Below are 22,118 nucleotides of genomic sequence, written 5' to 3'. Positions count from 1 at the left end.
AGGAGACATTCTTAAAGTCTTAATTAAATACCCTTTTTTTCATCTGCTACATCACACACATCCTGTATCTTCTGTGTGTTCTCCTTTGAGGAAAACGTCTGAAAACCAAAAGTGAGAATTTTAATATATATTTTAAGCATTTTAACCATTTGGTAAATGTACTCTATGTTTACTTTCACAGCTGCCATGTAACTACACTTCTTCTTAGTTTTCATTGGTGACGGACTGTTTTTCTTTAGCTTTCTTTAGTTTTCTTATGTTATATTATCTTAACTTTCTTGTACAGGTGTTTTGTTACTTTCCTTCTGTTTCTTAAGTACTTGAAGCCTAATTTGAAACCCAGTGCACTATAATTATGTGATTTGTCTGGTAACCCTGACAAGAAAAGATGAATAATGAGTCGGTATGAATATTGTAAAAATTGTTTAATGTTTATAAACCACAGGTGTGTGCCATCATCTCAACTTGTTTACATTGAGTGGCGTCTCTCTGCCTCTACGTTTCATCATCATCATGAGGATGTGTCTGTGTGTTGTAAGGCTGGTGTAGCTGTCTGCAACCAAAGGACATCCTGAACAACATCAGTGTGTGTGCGTGTGTGTGTTTGTATGTTTGCATGTTTGCAAATGAGTGTATTGAACGGATAGGGCATCGAACTCATGTGTGCGTCCTCGGATCAGTTGTGTGTATACCTCCTATCTCAGCAGCCCCGTTGGTCGTAAATCTCTGAGGAGATTCCAGAGATGTTACAGTGAACTGTGACCAAGTTGCTGAGCTATCCTCTTGTGTGCAAACTTACTTTCCTCTAGAGATTCCTCGCAGAGTTCAAGCAGTTCACAGATATATTTCCATCCATTTGTCAAGAGTTTAATGTAGGTGGATGCTGACTTGTCCGATGGCCTCAGAGGAACCAACATGTCACAATCTTTTCTTTCTCATTTTCCCATCTTCTCCTCAAACAGTCGTCGTGTGTGTCCCGTATGCTTCTTTCACTGCTTAAATAGTATTAAAAAGAAGAGAAGATTGGGACGAGGGAGGATAAAATGTGCTTTGCTTGTGTTGTCCCGCTGCTCAGCTGTTTATTAATCTCTAATGAGCAAAGAGGAAGTGCTTTGGAGTAAACAGGAAATTCACTGTTTGGAAATGTTGCAACTTAACGCCGTACAATAAGCGAGGTCTGGATACGTGTTGATTTCTTACAGCCGGTCGAATCGTGATGAAATACTTCCTGGTTGACTTTGTACAATCCAAACATTGTTGGCTGCAACTTTTGTTTGGTGGTTTAACTCGGAAGACGGAAGAGAGGAGGAGCGGCGAGAGGAAGAGGAAAATGCTAAGTTGCTTTCTTTAGGGGTGGAAGCCCAACGTTTAGTCTGAAATCACCTTTAGATCCTCGTGAGACAGTAAAACGGTACAAAGCTTTATATTAAGGTCCTTGTAATAAGCGTTAACTCTCGTAAGTCCTTTCATAAGATGCGTATAGACGTTTTGTGACTAAACACACTTAAAGACGGTTCTTTATTTATTTGTTTGTTTGTTGTTGATGTGATTAGTTTTGATAATATTTTATAGATCGTGTAGTTGTAAAAAGCATAATTAACTGTTATAAAAGCATTGTTATATTATATTATTTACATTAATAAGGCATTGTTCTTGCTTTAGATCTGGTAGCTGTTAAATGTTTAGTGAACTGTAATAAGCGTATAATAAAGTATGTATTAATTTTAATAAAGCGGCAAAAAAAAGCACCTTAATGGTTTAACAATGACATAATAGTTGAGTTATTTAAAGTCAATGTGCATATTAATGCTTTTATAAACAATTTTCAGACACTCATAACCCTTTTATTAAACTGTTAACAAACAAGTTTCTTATAATCTAACAATAAACATGTTTATAATGCTGTTATTTACACCTGTACAGTCCTATTAATATAATGTTGATATTTATCTTATACGTAGTTATATATGTGTTATAGTCTTTATTCACACATAATGTTAATAAGCATCCTTAAAGGCCTTATAAGGGCCATATTAGCTATTTATTAATGCTTATTGCAAAGACATTAATGTAAAGTGTTGTCTAAAAGGACATTAGGAGACATATTATTCTGCTATTTTAGAGGCGTATAGTTTCAGAAGTCGACATGGTCCAGTTCTCAGTGAAGGGTCGGGGTGTACGTTGTAATTTGCCGATGAAATGAGGAAAGTATTGAGCATGAGCTCAAATATCGGCCGTCAAAAGTTCAGATTAGTTATCAGCATTGGTGTGAGAAGCCAGAGTCCATGTGCTGGTCTGTGTCGTGGGGCTGAGCATTGTTTTATCTGAAGCCCGACTCCATATAAGGCCTGCTGGGTATAAATAAGACCGAGAGGAGAGGACAGAGGAGACGAGAGGGGAAGGAATAAGATATAGAGATAAACAGAGGAGAGAGGAGAAGCAGGATAGATGATGCATTGTGGGTAAAAACAGGGTGTGAATGGGGGTTTGAGAGGTAGAATGTTCTCAATGTTTTGAGTTTCTTCTCAGCAAGTCTTCACCTGTCGACTGGAAGAGCCTGTCGACTGTGGGAGAGTTTTCACCTGTGAAAGAGCTTTACTCACTTCCTGTTCTCTGCATTATGGTTTACACTTTAAAAGTGGATGTCGGGTCACTTAACAAAATGAGTAAAGAACTAATAACTAAGTCATAATTCATCTCTAATATCTATTTTATATTCATGTGAAAACATCTCCTTCAAACTACTGGATTTATTCAAGTTTATCACTAAAACTACATTTTACAGATTACATGTGAACACATCATGATAACGTTATAATTTACCTTCAGCCAGTACTCACGTTCACTGAGCAGAGCCTGAAGGCATCATAGTGTAACTGAAGTGAACCTCCGTTGGTTAGCCGTTAGCGGTGCTGCTAACGTTACTAGCTCTCCTCCTGCTGGTTAGCCGTTAGCGGTGCTGCTAACGTTACTAGCTCTCCTCCTGCTGGTTAGCCGTTAGCGGTGCTGCTAACGTTACTAGCTCTCCTCCTGCTGGTCTAAACACTGATTGGTTGTTTACAATGAAACATTAACAGAGACTAGAAACACAAGTTCTACTGAGTCAGTAAAACTTTATTTACACTGTGATGGTTAACGTTAAACTGTGAGGGGGATCAGTACGAATCACAACGGTCCGTTACACCACCAACTGTAACTTTTTGGCTGAAATAATTGGTCAATGAATCAATTAAACAAGCAGTAATGCCTCCAAAAATACTGTTTTCAGCCACTCAAATATGAAGCTTTTCTCGGTTTACTATTTTTGTAAATGTACTATTTTTTTTTTTTACCATTGGACTTTGAGAAACTGACATTTTTCTGACATTTTTAGATGATAAAGCATTTAATCGAGACCTTAATCTGCAGATTAATCGATAATGAAAATAAACAGCTGCTGTCATTCATTGCAGTTAATTTTATTAAGGTTTGACCTGGAGAGTGAGAGCCAATGATCTACTAGATAATGTTTATTTTTTAAATATTGGTCAACTTGACTTCTTACCAGTATTGGCTCTTTTTCACAGCAGACATTTTGAAGAATGACATTTAGCTTTGAGGCGGCTGAACATAATTCAGCCATCGTTCATTGGATTGCTAACACACTGAATGTATTGAACCACTCCTGTACTTCCGTTTTTATCTGAGCAAACTCAGCGCCAAGTGTCACACTTGTGCCTGAACCACGTGGACGACACCGGCTGTAAAGAGTTTAAAAATAGAGTTAATTTAGAGACGTGTTGTAGTTTCACATCCGAGGTTATAATCAGCCAGAAGAGTCTGGAGGAGAGACGGAGAAACCAGCCTCCATTCCTCTGGAAGACTCAACGCAGAGCAGGATTACGCCTTCATGGACCACGCTAGACTCTTTAAGGAAATGCCTGCATGACCGAAGTGCTGCCACGGTGGAAAAGTGTGTGTGTGTGTGTGTGTGTGTGTGTGTGTGTGTGTGTGTGTGTGTGTGTGTGTGTGTGTGTGTGTGTGTGTGTGTGTGTGTGTGTGTGTGTGTGTGTGTGTGTGTGTGTGTGTGTATATGTATGTGTGTGTGTATATGTATGTGTGTGTGTATGTGTGTGTGTGTGTGAAGGACAGGGAGTGTCTCCATATTTGGTGTGTTTGGGAATTGAAACTAAAAAAACGCCCAGTGTCCTTTTTATTAAGTTAATTTCAAGCCTGCTGCTTTAGGCCTTTAGTCTCTCTTGGTCTCACATCTGTTCACAGTGGAAACATCTCACTCGGCCATGGTCTGGTACACACACACACACACACACACAGAGACTAAACAGGCTGCAGAGAGAAACAGGAACAGCTCGACTGGCCTCTGGGAACCCCCCCTTTGTGTAAATATAGTGCCGTGTATTCTGGAAACCATCGTCCACGTCGTCATAATGAGTCGATATAATTACCGTAACTCCTTCGCTCTCTGGCATCCGCAAAAAGAAACTCCCAAACTCTGCAGCTAGGATTGTGACGGATTCATACACGACGGTGGTCGAGCCTCTGGAGACCATGAAATGACCTACCGGAGGACATCAGGGCTGCAAACTCTGTCTCTTAAATCACTTCTTTAAAACGATTTTATTTGTGTTTTACCACATGTAGTCTAGTTTTACTCTGTTTTTATGGGTTTACTCTTTGATTTTGGTTCATTTCATTCTCTTCGTGTTCTGTTTTACCGTAAAGCACTTTGTAGCGTTGTTTTGAAAGGTGCTATATAAATCGTTTATAAGGGTTATATGTATATATGTATGTATATCTATCTATGATTCCTCCTTACTGTGACACTGTGACCATCTGTCATCCACTTCCTGCCTCTCATCCTCTTTCCTGACACCTCATCTCTTTACTCTCAATTCACTTCAAAGTGACTTTATAGGCTTGAAAATAAAAATGTTTTGTACTTTTGCATCCAAATGCAATGGTGTAAATATTAACCCAATATCCTTATTGTTAAATAATAATAATAGTTTATTCTTAGCTCATTAAAGTCTTTGATATCTTGGGTTGCAGAGTTGAACTTATCTCATTGAGTGTTTAACATTTGAAGCAGGAAGTTCTTCTCTGTGTCAGACTCAGCTGTCAAACCGTCAACACACACTCTGTTTGTCTTCTGGCTGACATGTTTATTTTGTCTACTGAGATTCTCTCTCTCTCTCTCTCTGTCTCTCTTTCTCTCTTTCTGTCTGTCTCTCTTTCTGTCTCTCTCTCGCTCTCTTTCTGTCTCTCTCTCTTCTGCCCTCTCGTCTCTCTCTCTTTCTGTCTCTCTCTCTCTTTTTCTCTCTTTCTGTCTCTCTTCTTCTGCCCTCTCGTCTCTCTCTCTTTTTCTCTCTCTTTCTGTCTCTCTCTCTCTCTCTCTCTCTCTCTCTCTGTCTCTCTCTCTCTCTCTCTCTCTCTCTCTCTCTCTCTCTCTCTCTCTCTCTCTCTTTCTGCCCTCTCGTCTCTCTCTCTCTCTCTTTCTGCCCTCTTGTCTCTCTTCCTGACTCTTGTTTGCCGCCCACATGGTTTGCATTCTTTCGCTCTGACATCACAGCCTCCCTTGCTCTGCTATTTTTTTATTCGTATTCCCTTTGCTCCCTCTCTTCCCTCCTTTTGACATTTAATAGTTTTAAATATTGGCCGGGGTCCATCCAGGTTAGGGGTTGATGTGAGTAACCGAGTGAGAAGAGAACAGGAGATGGTGATGGAATGACGGTCTGGTTAATGTCAGTGTCAGTGAGTGTTTCGGTTGGTGGGTGGGTGGGGTGGGTGGGGGGGGGATTCCCACAGATTTACAGCCACTTTAAGCAGACGTTTGATGGCAGGTTTTCAGCCAGTGGGTTAAGGGAGGTTCGTCTCACGGCTCACACGTTGTACACGTCGTGTATTCCAGCAGCAGAAGACGAGGCCAAAGGTTCACGCGATATTTTATCGTTAAAGCCGTCGTAATGACTCGTATTATGGCGCTGATTTACAAAGGGTGGAAGGACCAGGTCTGCCTGGTTTTATTATCTTGGTTGAATATGGTTAAAGCTTGGCTTCAACCACTGATCTACCCGTGAGGACCTGTGTGCCTGTGGTACATCAGTGGACATATTGCTGTTGGTAGACGTCCAGCTGTAATGTGGTCGTGTCCTCCGGGGGCGGAGGTTGTAGACGATGTTGTAATAGAGACGGCCGGGTGGAGTCGTCGTATACGGACTGTACATTACTGCCAGTGCTCCTATAGAGGACATTTTGTTTCTTACGTTTCAACCTTTGGAACCACATGTAAACATAGTTTTTATTTATTTATGTGTGTTTAGCTTTCTGCTACTTCGCCATTATCGTTCTACGCGACGCTAATCCTCCTGGCGCCGAAGACGGTTTTTGGTTTACGGTGCTTTACGATAACAAGATGTCATACTTGAGTGTATGTGAGCGGTCTGATGAAAACCTTTACAGCCTGAGCTCAGTGTGATGCAACACCGATAGAGAGCTGAACAGATATCAAGTCTGAATGGCTGACTCAAAGCTTTCACTGATTTAGGTTGAAGGTTCAGGATCTTTACTTAAAGCTGCTTATAGCAGGTGCATTTTAGGATATTCTGTCTAGATTTCTGAATTATGTTTACATTCAATGTCCTAGCATTTCCTTCCTGATAAAACATTCCAAAGTAGTAATTTTAAATTGTGCATTTCTTTGTCCATGTCTTCTTCACTGCTTCCAACTGTTGATCAATGTAAAAGCATGAAACTGTGTCCGTGCACACACACATTTAAAACACAGCCCCGCTCTGATTAATCAGGTCAGTATCTGTGCCGCTCGCCATTGATCGGGCGTATCGGGTCAGTGCGTCTCTAATGTCTACTGACAGACCGGTATCGGCCCGGTGAAAGAGCAAACCATAGATTAGTAGAGGAGCGGTATACGGACGTTACCATTAGAATCCACTCAGCAGCATGGTTCAGAGCGGCGGCCATCTTTATGTGTACTCGTGCCATTGGAAACGTTGTAGCGGGCTAAACTAGCTTGGCAAGTTGCGCGCTCGTGCGTGGCGGCTTCACGTGTAAAACAACAGCGCCGGCGTCTAGTTTGTGTATTCTATCGGTACTGACTCGATCGAGTTTCAGGTACAAATTATAAGTGAAACCGCTTATTGAACGTCTTACATCTCTCACAATCTACATCGCCAACATGGCGTTGCCATAGCTAGCCAGCTAGCTAACGTAGCTACGTGTCCCACACACACACATATAACGTTATCTTACCTGATGTGTTTTTATCCAGCAAATACTTTTTTTTGTCAGCCGGGAAGAAAAAGAACGAGACATCACAGCCATCGTAGCTTCAGAGAGAGAGAGACGTCACTTACGACATTTTTGGATGTGTCGTCTTTCTAATTACGTATTTTCACTTTCTTATACGTCAACAGTTTTATGACAAAAGGAGACAAGAAAAATTATCTTTTCAATTGAGAAACGTGTGTAATTCATGGCACAATTGAAACAGGATAAAAAAATGATTTATCTCTCCCAGTTTACTTCTATGTATATATATATTTTTTAAATGGCCCCATGGTGGTCAACAGGAAGAGGCGGGACTTCGCCTCTCAGTGACGACAGCTAACAGTTCAATACCGTTCTACCGTTCTACTGGTGGAGAAAACTATCGAGGCTAATCACGGTCATGCCTCTTGTTGTATTTGCTGTTTTGTGAAATGCAGAAAGAACATACTCAGCGGTTACAACGCTTCTATCTTTAGTGAGTTGCACATGTTGCATCTTCTCATGACACGACATTATGAAGCAACAGTTGGTGCGCGTGAGTCGGTGGTGTGAGCACACACGGTTTGACCTAATTGAATAGAACAGGATGCCCACCGTGTGTGTGTGTGTGTGTGTGTGTGTGTGTGTGTGTGTGTGTGTGTGTGTGTGTGTGTGTGTGTGTGTGTGTGTGTGTGTGTGTGTGTGTGTGTGTGTGTGTGTGTGTGTGTGTGCGTGTGCAGTTGTCTTGTTTACACGGAGCAGCTGCTGCAGACTTTACTTTCAGTTACACTTTTGATTTAGTAAATAATGAACGACATCCAAAGACAACACGGCACGGAGTTCATGAGGGAAGATCTCACGTGATAAATACGGCAGATTAGTGCGCAGATTCCCAAGACTTATTTCTGGATGGGCGATGGAGGGTCAGTGGAAAGTTTCTAAATATACATACATACGTATATATATATATATATGTATGTATGTGTGTGTGTGTGTGTGTGTGTGTATATATATATCCAAGATAACTCAGAAGGAGCTTTGCTGGAGAGGAAGTGAGAGGGGAAAGAAGAGTTTAAGAGGAGGGAAAGTCATGTTCCCATTTCTGGTTTCCCACGGAGTCGAGGTCACGTTTCCCTGAACGTGGTTTCTAGTTGTTGTTTTTTATTTTTTCCGTTCCTCAATCTAAACAACGTGATGTTTAATTTGCTGTTTTCTCCCCAAAGTGGTGCGTTTGTGAGAACATCAACATGGCGTGAGCTTTGAGTAGGATTTTTAGCTTTTATTTAACGACCCGACACACATCTCTGCAATCATTAACCCTTCGATGGCCTCATATCTAACAACAGCCCTCCTAAACGAAAGAACACGCTTTGATGCGCCTGCTTCAAGGTTGCATCACACCCATAAGCTCCACGTCGGATATAATATTTTATATATAATATAAAACAATATTTGTATTGTTTCCATGGCTTTATGCCTCCAGTTAGTGCTTTCATATCATTTCATTTATAGCCTCAGAGCTGTAAAAGACAGATTGAATATGTTGTATTGTGGGCAGGAGGGGCTGTATAATGGAGGAGAGAACACATGCGAGTACCAGTGGATCAGTAGAATGATAATCATTTGTTATTCAATGAGTCAAGTAAAATACATTTGCATCAGGAAGATTGTAAACAAAAGGGCAATATGGACGACATCTTCACATTAAAGATTCATCATCAGGGACATTTTCTTTACTGTGTTTAAGCACCGAGTCAACAGGCTCCGCCTCCTCTGGTTGTATAGAAGTCTATGAGAAAATGACTCTACTTCTCTCTTGATTTATTACCTCAGTAAACATTGTAAACATTAGTTTATGGTTTCAAGTCTTCTTCAATACAGCATGATGTTCATTTAGTAAATGATGGTCCATTTAGAGTCAAACAGACCATAAAGCAGGGGATGCTTTAGGGGCGGGGCTACACAGTGATTGACAGGTCTCTACCAGAGACTTATACGGCGTCTCTACGTCACTCCTCCTCAGTCCAGATATGGTCACTTCCTGTTCACTGGTTGGAAAAAGTCAAGATCGCGACGGCCTCCTTCTCCGATCTTAATGAGTGTATTCTGTTACGAGTTCACTGTGGATGAAGAACAGCGGATAAGAAAGGGTTAAAGTCTGACAGCTGAGAGCCAGATACGGGTGGTCAGATACAGCCCCTCCTTCCTCCTTCCAGCCCAAATATGCTGCCTCAGCATGAGCCTGCAGAAACACACACACACACACACACACACACACACACACACACACACACACACACACACACACACACACACACACACACACACACCTTTACAGTCAGTTTTAAACAAGAGACATTAGCGCAGACGAATAGACGGAAGGATCTAGTCGATAACGTTGAGTGTTTCAGCGACTGCGGCGCTCCATCTGATGTATCTGAGCCTGTTTTATCACACAGAGCTGAGAGAGAGTCTGGAAAACATTACTCAGATTCCTGCAGCAGGGGCTCTGATTATACTGATGGGGGAGAGAGAGAAGGGGGGGGGGGGGAGAGAGAGAGAGAGAGAGAGAGAAGGGCATCAAACGTTTAATCTCTGACACAGTGTTCCTGTACAAAGTGTGCGTCGTCTGCAGGGAGATGAAGTTATTTTCAGGCATTTGTTTTTGGCAAAAACCTTTTATTGAGTTTAATTCAGACGGAGGTGACCACTAGAGGGCGCTGTGGAGGAGACAGAGTGTCTGTCCTTGTTTCCTAAGGGCGTGTTCTCCTACGTTGTCCCTACAGGACTCCTTGATGAGAGGTGGAAGTCCCACCTGCTCTCGGTTTAGTGGTTCTTCATATCTCGGTGGTTTGTGAACCTTTGTGCTAACACAGAGAGAACAGAACGACTTTGACCCAGACTTCACCTGAGCTCCGTGAGCCTCACTTAATGACGGCGGGTTGAATTTCTGAAACAAGAGAAAATGAAATCCCTTCTTTCCTTCCTCATTTCCTACTTTTCTCTACTTTTTCGCACCAGCTCCTTTTCAGTCCTCCTTGTTTTTCAGGTGAGATTAAGATTAGCTAAACCGGACCTAAAGACGTGGACATATAGCAGCGAGCTCCACGTCTTTTGGATTTATGAGCTTATTCTCTCGGATCAGCAGGAAGGAGGCAGTCGTCCTAATGAGGCCTATAAAAGCCGCTCGGCTCTTTGAAGCCTCTTCCGCCGTTGACTGGACGGGCCTGCAGGAACTCTGCAGATCTCTTTCATGTCTGAAACCATAGCGACCTGAACGTCTACACCGATGCTGAACTTGCCTCCATTGACCCACAATGCCTTGTTGATGTTTGGCAATGCTTTCACACAAATTACTCTGCAAGTTTCTTCTTGAATTTAGCATTTTTCGTGCAGCGTGGCACATTAAAGGAGTAGTCCAACATTTTGGGAAATATAATTCTGTTATTTTAATTGATTTTAATTGTTATGTAACACAACGTATCCGCAAACGACGGTTCGTATGATATCTTAAGAAAAGTTCATTTCCTCATTTTCTGAGCGTTTTCCTGCTAAAGTGTCAGCACAGCTAAGTAACAAGCTAACAGCTAACAGCTAACGCTAACGGAGGTTGCATTGTGATGCGTTCAAGCTCTGTTCAGTAAACGTTTGTATCCGGCGAAGTTTAATTATAAAGTTATCATGATGTGTTCAAATGTAGCCTTGGGGCGAGAAACCTGAATAAATACAGATGTTTTGATGATGTTTTCACAGTAAAATCGATATTAAAGAGGGATTTATGGCCCGTTTAGCTTTTTGTTTGTTTGTTTTGCAAGTATCAAGCACTGACATCGATATCATGAAGGAAAGAATAGTATCAGAACGTCTCTATTCTTTAATTTAGATGTTAAATTATACTTTTGATCTTCTCATCAAACTCTTAGCAAGTTTAATGTCAAACATTTGACGTCGGGGCTCCTCTTGGTTCATTGTCACCTCAACAAAGAAAAGAAAAGTAAGCAGACGTTCAGTAAACATCGTACGAACAGCTGATCGTAAACTCGTTAATGTCAGTGCGATGGAAACGCGTCTTCCTCTTTGTTCTCAGCGACACACGAATGCTGCATAAGATCTCAGATGTTATTAGTGTTAACAAGCTGATGCATTAGACTGCAGGTGTGTGTGTGTGTGTGTGTGTGTGTGTGTGTGTGTGTGTGTGTGTGTGTGTGTGTGTGTGTGTGTGTGTGTGTGTGTGTGTGTGTGTGTGTGTGTGTGTGTGTGTGTGTGTGTGTGTGTCACTGGTCTGGAGTAATTACACTCGCTGTAATGATATCGGACTAATGATGATAAGTCCTTGTGTGTGCGTGTGTGTGTGTGTGTGTGTGTGTTATGTGTGCGAGCTTGATGCAATAAGAAGCATTAAGAGCCGTATTTATGACGGACGGACTCTTCGGCTGCCGGTCTGGTTTCTGCTTCAGTTTGTAAATTGCAGAGGGGGGGGGGGGGCTCGTTCTGCATTTACTACTAAAGAGTTTCCCCCTTTTTATTTGGAGGTGCACACACTCTTTACCCCTTTTGCATTTCTCTCCAGGGGTGGTTTGGGCCAGATGTGTGCGTGTGTGTGTGTGTGTGTGTGTGTGTGTGTGTGTGTGTGTGTGCGTTAGCTCTCTTTTACCCTCCCTTCTCTGAAGAGCAGAGAAAGAAGGAACATTTAGAGGAGCTATGGTCAGTTTTTGTGCATAAATGCCTGTTGGATTGAGGAGAGGGCGACGGGGGGGAGAGAGTGAAAGGTGTGTGTGTGGGGGGGGGGGGGTTGTTATGTGTCACAGGGAGTATTTCCTCTGGAGGGAGGGAGAAAAGAGAGAGAGAGCGAGCGAGGTGTGTGCAGCAGTAAGAGGAGAAGCTATGGCAGCTGGCTCTCAGAGCTTCTAAAAACAAACTCTCAGGCTGAAGAGCGGTCGCCACGCAGGCCGCCGGAGGCCACATTCTTACAGCCGGACCATCGGTGTGGTGGTGGTGTGTGTGTGTGTGTGTGTGTGTGTGGGGGGGGGTCGGGGTAACGAAAAATACCCACCGTCCAAAAAAAAACATCACTCGAGAGCAGGTCAGGAGCCATGAAGTACAGACCTCTGGTAAGGAATCCAGCTACACTTTTACAGAAAGACAAACTTTTTGAGGTGCCTCTTGTCATTGGGGGGGGGGGGGTGTTCATCTTTAAATGAGCAGCTTCATTCACATTGTGTTCAGACGCTGTTGACGGCGTGCTCGTGAACTTAAAGGACACGCAGGTGAGAGAGCGAGAGGCAGGTGAGAGCCAGATGTGTCTCACCTGACAGGATGTCGTCATCGCGTCTTTTCAATGTTTTCCATCTCGCCGTCGTCGTCCTCATCGACTCGACTTCATCACGTCGATGTCGGAGACTTTTAACATTTTTGAGTGTGTTTGATATCCGAGTAGGCGTGTCCTGATGATCGTCTGCTCACGTGGTGGTGTTGTGTGGCCGGGCGGCATTCTTTGGCAACAGTGAGCATGTTAATGACAGAAGTGTGTGTGTGTGTGTGTGTGTGTGTCGACGTATCGGTGTGTTTTCTCTTATTGATGAAAGAATATGCTAATTCACCGTCACATGCATCCATAAGGATTTGATCATCTTTTACGAGCCTCATCTTTGTGTGTGTGTGTGAGAGAGAGTGTAACTGTGTGTGTGTGTGTGTGTGTGTGTGTGTGTGTGTGTGTGTGTGTGTGTGTGTGTGTGTGTGTGTGTGTGTGTGTGTGTGTGTGTGTGTGTGTGTGTGTGTGTGTGTGTGTGTGTGTGTGTGTGTTTTCTGCTCTGACAGATTCCTGACACAGTTGTCATTGCTGCCTGCAGGGCGTCTGACTCCAGCTCAATAGGTAGTTTATGTTGGACGCTCTCAGGCTGTCTGCTTCACTCTCTAAACTTGCGTTAGACGAGCCAGGAGCCTCCGATTGTCTCGGTAGAGAAGCTTTTATTTCACCCGGAATACAAACCGGATGACTTGAAGCTGTTTCTCCATGGAGTGTCGTTGGGGTCGGGTAAGTCGGTGCGTCTGACTCATAAATGTCTCGTAAAAAATGATTAATGTGAGATTTTATAGATGCAAAGTAAAGGTTAGTTTGTCAACTTAAAGTGAGTAAAGGATTCGTGTCAGTTTATAGTTGAGTTAACGCTCACTGGAGTTTTAGTGTTAAACAGACGGCTGTAAAAGCGACTCAGCTTTAGTGAAACTAAAGTGAAACCCGGCTGCCTCCAATAAACATGGAGGAAATCTCTCTTCTGGTTTTGAAGTTGTGGCTTTTCTTCTACGTTCGTATGATATCTTACAAAAAGTTGCTCCTCATTTTTGTGTTTTCTGACAAATAGTCCAGCAACACGTGTCAATTCGTGCTCGTTATATGTTTACAGTCTCTTCAAAATAAACTTCTGTCTTCACAGAAAACGACTTAGTTGGGTTTCGGAAAAGATCGTGAAATACTTTTAGTTTAGAAAAAGATCGTGAAATACTTTGTTAGTTTAGAAAAAGATCGTGAAATACTTTGTCAGTTCAGAAAAAGATCGTGAAATACTTTGTTAGTTTAGAAAAAGATCGTGAAGTACTTTGTCAGTTCAGAAAAAGATCGTGAAATACCTTTACTTTCGGGAAAGATCGTGAAGTACTTTTAGTTTAAAATAAGATCGTGAAATACTTTGTTAGTTTAGGAAAAGATCGTGAAATATTTTATTTGTTTAGAAAAGATCGTGAAATACTTTTAGGTTTAGGGACGAGCCTTTACTGAAGCACAGAAGTGACAAATGTGACAAATACGTCAACGTTAACTTCTCGTTTCACATGAACAACGATCTCCTGAAGGCTTCACCGTTTCTTTGTTTGACCCTTCCACCTATGGAAGGGTCTATCTATGAACAACAGCTCATTCATTCACTCATTCATTCTTATTAACAGTAAAGGAGGAAGTTGTCCCTTCACTTGCTCCCTGCCTCCTCCACACAGATCGCTGCTTGTGTTGTTTGGACCCACATGTCCTCAGAGTTGGTTCATTTCTGCCGTCTGCCGGCTCGTCCCACCTGTTTGACTGCTCCTCAGTCTCACAGGTGTAAATGAGCTTTTATCCTGCGCAGGTGTGAAACGTGGAAAAAGCTTCACCTTCAATCATAGACTGTAAGTAAGAAGTAGACGTAGTTATGGTGACGTCAACCGTCGGTTTGTGGACGTTTTGAAGCCTCGAGTTTGGCAATTTGGGCGTCGCCATCTTGGATTAGCTCGCCTCAAGTCCAGTTTCCAGTTTCCGTAAATTCTTCAACTAAAAAATAATGAACATATTGTTGAAACATTTTATTATTAAAAAAACCTCTTTATATCAGTTTCTATTGGCCCAAAGCTAAGTATGGAGTATTCAGCACATTATACTTGTCTGTAGCACTTTTTAATCATACAATACGGTTACATAATTAATAGCAAATGATTTCATACTGTGACGGCACCGTCGGCTCCTGATGACACACTTCATTGTCACAAGGCTCACATTCACGTCTCTAAAATGAACGTAGACGTTCAGTATTTCTTTTATTTTACCAGCTAGTGCAGAATAAATGAGAGAAGAGGAGGAATCGGAGCCAGACGTCTGATTCATGCTGGAAAGAATGCAGAAAAAAAGAGCAAAATCATTCTGCAAGTAGTGAACCATTTGTTCATCAGAACCTCGCTCATTAGGTCGACCTTTATGGACGTTTGACATTCTGAAGAAGTGAGTTTATCAACATTATTAACATTAAATGAATGCTACTTGTTGACGGGTCATATCTGAAGTTAAATGAAGGTATTGATCGATGAGGGCTCAGTGTTTTGTCTTATTTAATGCAGCTTCAGATGGCTGTTAGGCCTTGAGACTCTCGTCGTTATCCATCCGGGCCTCCGTCAGGAGCTCAGCGTGTCGCGGTGGAAGCAGCAGGTTGGACGAGGTTTACATAAACAGTGTGACATCGGAGCTCTGTGAGCACGCCCGGGGCGATGTTAAGGTCAAACCGCTATTGTTCTCAGGCCGGCTGCATCATCGAATCCCTCGGCTTCTCTCCGCCGTTCTCAGCTTCTCTCGGTTGCTTCCTTCACTCTGTCCTTCTGGAAGGAGGGACGGAAGGGAGGACAAAGGACGTGGGGATAGGAAACATGAAAGAAAGGAAGGAAATATAGTTGGATTCAAGATACAGGGATTTAAAATGGGCGGCAACAAATATTAGGTGGCATAAGAGACAAGTTATGCTGCGTTTGATTTAAACTTGTAAGTCAGAATTTCCAAGTTCACCGTTTTTAAAACACTCGGAAAGTCGGACGAACTCCTCCAACCCCGACCTCAAAATCCAAGATGGCTGCTCTGTGCATCACCAGTAAACCAGCTCTAGTAATATGCACTTCATGAACACTTTATTCTTACTTGTGTCGCATTAAATCAGTAATAAATATAGCAGAGCACTGTTTCACATTGTGCTATATTCTTTGCATCTAAATATAACTTCAAATAACAATAATAATAACAAGGCTCTGCTCTTGAATTTCGTGTATTTTCGTTACCGTTAAAATCAAAGTATTTACAGTATATTCCTCTTCTACTCTGGACTGCAGCTGCAACACTCAGCGCTTTTACTACGGACCGCCGGTGAAACCCAAACATCTGGTTCGGCCCCCGGTGGCCGGCTGTTATTTTAGGAAGCTCTTAGTTTGAAGTGCAGATTGAGCAGTGAGACTTCTATGAGTCAGTCTGTCGTGTTCGTGTAATTGCAGGAAGCCCAAATCGTGAACGAGATCATTATTTATTCGACTAGTTGTGCGGCCCTACAATCCATTCAGCAGGTGTTGTGAGCTTTTTCTGGACCAAACAACCTTTTTGCCGTCTCGAGAGCCTCGAGGCCCGATCGCTCTCTGCAGTTAGACTCTTTGTGACGTAAAGAAAAGTCTCGCTGTTCTATAGATGTTATGGTTTCGTGGACGGTATCCTGAGAAGACGTGAGAGCATGAAGTATGAAGGAGAAATGGGTTCCCGTGGAGGTCTGAGCAGAGAGCTGCACCTCCTCACGTTCTCCTCCCGCTAATCTGGCTCCGAGCGGACTTGTTTGCTTGCACAGGAATTGGGGGAAAACATGACGCCATGTAGCTGTAGGAACCGGGTCGGCACGTACTTGGCGTGTCCCAGAGACCGGGTGGAGGAACACAGTGAAAGCGGCGTTTGGGAAACAATGAAGTAGTGGAGAGAGGGAGGGAGGGAGAGAGGGTGAGGGACCGAAACAAGGAGGGAAGGGAAGGAGAGATGGAATGTATAGAGGAGGAAATAAGGCTCTGGTTTCTTTCCTCCCTGGCGCCATAATATTTGGAGGATTTTGTAATACACCGTGAGCCAAATTATCATCTTAATGTAAATGTCACTTTTTGCTGATTTAACCCGGTCCCAGATCTTTTTTTTACGTTTGGTCTAAACACTCGCTGTCTTGTAATCCTCCTATACACAGGAAGTCATGTGCTTCATTGCTTCATATGTGTGTCCAGCTGCAGCAGCAGCAGCAGCGCGTTGTAATGAAGAACAACACGAGAGTCGGTCGTTAGCGTTAGCAGCTTTAGCTCAGATTCATGAGCAGATAAGTACAGAAATCACCTGAAACAATAACACAGTAAAGAGGTCAAACCAGCAGACTTCCTGTTTGATTGACAGGTGAGAAGTGCAGCGACTGTTAACAAGGAATGTCACACACACACACACACACACACACACGCACACACAGCTGTAGTTTCTTTGTTTTCTGTAGAGATGTGTGAAACAACAGGGTCACCAGAGCTCATGCAGAGAGAAACACGTATGTACGGGGTGTAACTCGCACATGCTCGCGTTAATACTTGAAAACGTGTGAATACGGAGTTCAGAGCTCTTTGCTTCCTTCTTTGCTCCTCCCTTAAACTTACAAACCGTTTAATATTTCCGTCCTGGTTGATCTGGCAACACCGGTGGTTGCTGTGGTAGAAGTAAGTGTGGTTTAATTTGAACTCTTTTCGTGTGAAGCAGCAGCAGCAGCGGTGGGAAAATGTTGCGTTATCAGTAATATTGTTTAAGTACAGCAGTGAGATCAAACTCTGGATCACATGATCGCATTGTTTCCTGTAAATCCGTAATTTGGCTCAGTGCAGGAATGGCGGACTCCGCCACTAACAATGAGATCTACTGCATAGAAAGGTAACTACGCATTATAAATATGCTGAAAAAAGGTCACTAAAGGTCAACTAAATGCATCTGTGAAGCCTCAACGGGTGCTGAAGAAGCCGACGGTGAACGTGTAATAAATAGCAATGCTGACGTCCATTGCACATTTAATTTAAAATCTACAGGTAAAAGACGTCTCTTCTAAAGAGACACTTTGGATTCGTGCCACAGAAATATGCAGATTTAACGGCCTGGATTGAGAATGAATCGCTGGAGTCGTCATCGGATCATGAAGACGAGTCGGCCTCCCTCAGATGAAGAGCGGCGGCGGTTCAGTTCATTAAAGAGCATTAAAGTGCCGGCTAATGTTGTTAGCTTCACCTTTGCTGCTGTGGAGTCACAGACACGGCGTCTTCAAAACATCTTCGTGTGTGTGTGTGTGTGTGTGTGTGTGTGTGTGTGTGTGTGTGTGTGTGTGTGTGTGTGTGTGTGTGTGTGTGTGTGTGTTCTGCAGAAGACAAGACAGGCGATGGAGTGATTTAATGGACTCGGTGTTGTGTGGAATTTCAGGGAGTATCGTTAACTTTCCAGTCCGGCTTAAAAGCAGGACAGGAGTCACAACCTGGCATCCATCACCTCCTCTCTCTCTCTCTGTCTCTCTCTCTCTCTCTCTCTCTCTCTGTCTCTCTCCCTCTCTCTCACCCCTCCGTCCTCCATGTTTTTCCCTCCCGTCTCACCCAGCACTAATTAATATGTTCTCTGTGTCCCTGAGGCTTCCTCTCCTCTTCTCTTGCTCTGTGTCTCTTCTTTATTCGTGGTCTCCTGAGGGATGAAGACTACTGTACTGCGTATCACAACAACAGCAGCAGCAGCTGCTGCTGTGCGCTGTGTTGTCTGCCTCTATCGAGTGGTTTTCTTTAGTTCTGTCCGTCCCGCTGCGTGTTAAACATGGACGTGGCTGAGATCCGCAACCTCATGCGCAAAACTCGAGACACTATTTTAGAAAACGGCTTCCTGAGCAAAAGTATCGACGAGCTCAAACATGTGAGTGTTAAAGTTTTTAACTTCTCGTTATAAAGTTGTGTGTGTGTGTGTGTGTGTGTGTATATTCCAGATGTATGTGTGAAGCCTGGGTGGGGCTCTTTGGTGTTAGTGATGCATCTTAAACTAGAGAAACTTTTAGACGATATACAAACACAAAGTCTCATTTATTTTGTTCTAATGTGTTGAATGAATGTGAGATCTGTGATAGACTTCAGACAGAGCTTCTTTCTGTTGGTCTGAATAATAATAATAACTTTATTTATATAGCACCTTACCGACATATAAACATCTTTTTAAATTTGATATTTTTGAGATTTGTGACGACCGCTTCAGTGTCTCAGGATGCCTTCAGGCGCAGCGTGAAGTGTAGGTCAACTGTGAAAAGAAAGAAAATAGACTTGAAGCATGAAAACATGTTCAGGTCCCGTTTAGTGATGCGAGACGTCGTTCACACAGCGGGGCTCAAATAAATGCACAAATGTCCCGTCAGACGCCTGAAATCTCTCTCTCTCTCTCTCTCTCTCTCTCTCTCTCTCTCTCTCTCTCTCTCTCTTGTGTTCACTACCTCTTCATTTGTCTCTGTGTTGTTGCAGCTCTGATTGATGATTTTAATTGTTTCCTCTCAGGTTGTGTGTCCGTGTTCTCCGGTTCCTCTCTTCTTGCTCTTAATTCCTCTTTGCGTGAACAAGCAAAGAGTCTGATTGATGAAGCGTTACATACGGCGTGTTGTCATGATCTTCCTCCTCCTCTTCCTCCTCCAGGCGGTGGCCAGTGACGGTGTTCGGGCTATGATGGAGTCGGCCCTGACAGCCAGAGACCGGGTGGGCGTGCAGGACTTTGTCCTCCTGGAGAACTACACCAGCGAGGCCGCCTTCATAGAGAACCTACGCAAGCGCTTCAAAGAGAACCTCATCTACGTGAGTGTGTGTGTGTGTGTGTGGGGGGGAAATGATCTATACTGGCACATCGTGGAGCTCACGTGGACCAGTTTACAACCAGGCAGGTTAACGAGACTTCTCGTCCTCTCCCCTCAGACGTACATCGGCTCGGTGCTGGTGTCCGTGAACCCGTACAAAGACCTGGAGATCTACAACAAGAACCACATGGAGCGGTACCGCGGGGTCAACTTCTACGAGGTGTCGCCGCACATGTGAGTACCCGACGTCTGCACCCACGTCACAGAATCCCACCCGAGGACGAGCGTTAAGAATAACGCTATAGAAACAGAGCATCTTCTCTCTGTCGGTGTTTTTGTGAAGCTCTTTTTGTTTTGTTTACCCGACGATGACGTAACATTTCAAGTCGCAGTGCGTTCAGAATGACATCACATGCTGGAAGTCCAATAATAAGACAGAGACAGACGGAGAATGTCTCGGTTTTCTTTACGCTGTCGCGGTGTCACCGGTCAGACACGAGGCAGAGTGTTTGTTTGAAAGGTTGCCACAGGAATGGGGAGGGAATTCCCTGTCACCCCCCCCCCCCCCATAGGTCAACTGCAGAACAATGAAGTGCATTATGGAGACTAGAAGTGGCGTCATCGAAAACATTTCATAACCTCTCTGACCAGCTTCTTCCTCTCCGGTCTAACCGCTGCTGCTGCTGCTGCTGCTGCTGCTGCTGTGTGTGTGTGTGTGTGTGTGTGTGTGTGTGTGTGTGTGTGTGTGTGTGTGTGTGTGTGTGTGTGTGTGTGTGTGTGTGTGTGTGTGTGTGTGTGTGTGTGTGTGTGTGTTGTGTGTGTGTGTGTGTGTGTGTGTGTGTGTGTGTGTTTTCTCACTTGAGCGACGGGCCAAATGTTTTTCTCTCCTCTGAGTGGAACCAAAGATGTGTTTTGGCAAGAAGAGGTGGAGGGTTTGGAGGGAGAAAAGTAAGCAAATGATGGGACCAGGAAAGAGAGGGAATCCCTCTGACCTGAGCCTGAACCACCCCCCCCCCCAAAGCCCTCCCTAATATCTCACACACACACACACACACACACACACACACACACACACACACACACACACACAGAATGATTTAGCTGTGGCCAAGCTGGTGGTTTTAGTTTTATCTTCCAGCTATTAGTCTGGTGTCCAAACAGGCTGCGTCAACACGGCGGTGCTGATAACAGCGACGAATGATACTCTAACGAAAACAAGCCGTGCGTCTCTCCATCTTCACACAACCAGGAGACCCGCGAGCTCCTCTCGCACTCGGAAGTTTTTCCAAAAGAGACGTCGCGTGAAGTTTCTAAATGTTTTCGAAGTGTTGCTTGAAACAACCCGATGTCTCGTCTCTCTCCCTCCCGCACTCCTGCAGCTACGCGGTGGGCGACAACTCGTACCGCTCCATGAGGACGGAGAGGAAGGACCAGTGCATCCTCATCTCCGGGGAGAGCGGCGCCGGGAAGACGGAGGCGTCCAAGAAGATCCTGCAGTACTACGCCGTCACCTGCCCGGCCAGCGAGCAGGTGCAGACCGTCAAGGACCGCCTGCTGCAGTCCAACCCGGTGCTGGAGGTGAGATGTTGAGGCCTTAATGTCTGTGCACCGCACGGGGATCAGTGACCAGTCAGTGATCAGTGTTTTTAGTCTTTTATTTATTAGTCTTTTAGGAACTCGGAGCAGATTGTGGAGCTTGTTTCACCTCCACTCTGTGGTGGATATTATGCAGTTTGCAGTATTTGATTATCCCGGGTTTTATTCGAAGCATTTGAACGTCCCGTACGGTCAACGCTTCCACTCTGACAACAGTCAACAAAAACAACTAAAAAACTGTGAGTTTTGGTAGTTTTAGTTTGACTTCAAACACACGATCGTCTATATGTTGAGAACGACTGCGTAATAAGTTCACAGTTTAACCCTCACAGTTTGAAATAAAAGTTAAAAGTGGAGAACGGGTTAGGAGCGCTTGTTTAGATGTCTGGCATGTCTCTGACAGATGTTGTCCAGATGTGTGTGAGTGTGAGTGTGTGAGTGTGTGAGTGTGTGAGTGTGTGAGTGTGTGAGTGTGTGAGTGTGTGTGAGTGTGTGAGTGTGTGAGTGTGTGAGTGTACACTTTAACCTGCGATCTGTGCTCCTGTCCCAGACTAACGCTGCAGGGACTCTAATGTCTGTCTGTCTGTCTGTCTGTCTGTCTGTCTGTCTGTCTCTCTCTCTGTTCCCTGTTATCTCTCTACCTCTTAATCCGTCACTCATCACTCCTCTCCTTTCCTTATCCCCTTCTATCCTCTCTCCAGGCCTTCGGCAATGCCAAGACGTTGCGTAACGACAACTCGAGCCGCTTTGGCAAATACATGGACATCCAGTTTGACTTCAAGGTGAGCGGGACGGTCTGATTTACTGCTGCTTTAAGTTTCCCGGGTGTAGTTGTGGTTTTCCTGATAGTATAACGATGTAAATACACTTTGTTTTCTGTATTTGTACATAGACGTTGGTTGTGTTTGTGTGTACTCACATCACTCCTTCCTCCTGCGATCCCCCTTTTTTTTTGTGGTTTCACAAAATATGTTACGGACGACAAACTCCCCGTGAACCTGCATGTTGTATGAACCCTCCGTCATTCAGTACCCCAGCCTCACCCTCTCCTCCTCCTCCTCCTCCTCCTCCTCTCACCCTTCCTCCCCCCTCCCTCCCTGGCCTTTATCCCGTCGGCAG

The 22,118-nt window shown here is 43.9% G+C and overlaps 1 protein-coding gene across 1 annotated transcript in view; it reads left to right on the top strand.

The window, feature by feature from the left end:
- The window catches only part of LOC306701592 (unconventional myosin-Ic-like), a 52,560-nt gene that overhangs the window by 14,457 nt on the left and 15,985 nt on the right, over nt 1–22,118 (top strand). The window contains exons 3-6 of the mRNA XM_079166948.1: nt 19,249–19,404; nt 19,522–19,637; nt 20,783–20,981; nt 21,701–21,781. Coding sequence (XP_079023074.1) covers nt 19,249–19,404; nt 19,522–19,637; nt 20,783–20,981; nt 21,701–21,781 — 552 coding nt within the window. The remainder of the gene's footprint in view (nt 1–19,248; nt 19,405–19,521; nt 19,638–20,782; nt 20,982–21,700; nt 21,782–22,118) is intronic.

Source organism: Pholis gunnellus, assembly GCF_910591455.1.
Source record: "Pholis gunnellus genome assembly, chromosome: 9".
Lineage (NCBI taxonomy): Eukaryota > Metazoa > Chordata > Actinopteri > Perciformes > Pholidae > Pholis > Pholis gunnellus.
The sequence above is the reverse complement of the archived record's forward strand: the minus strand, read 5'-3'. Positions and strand labels throughout refer to the sequence as shown.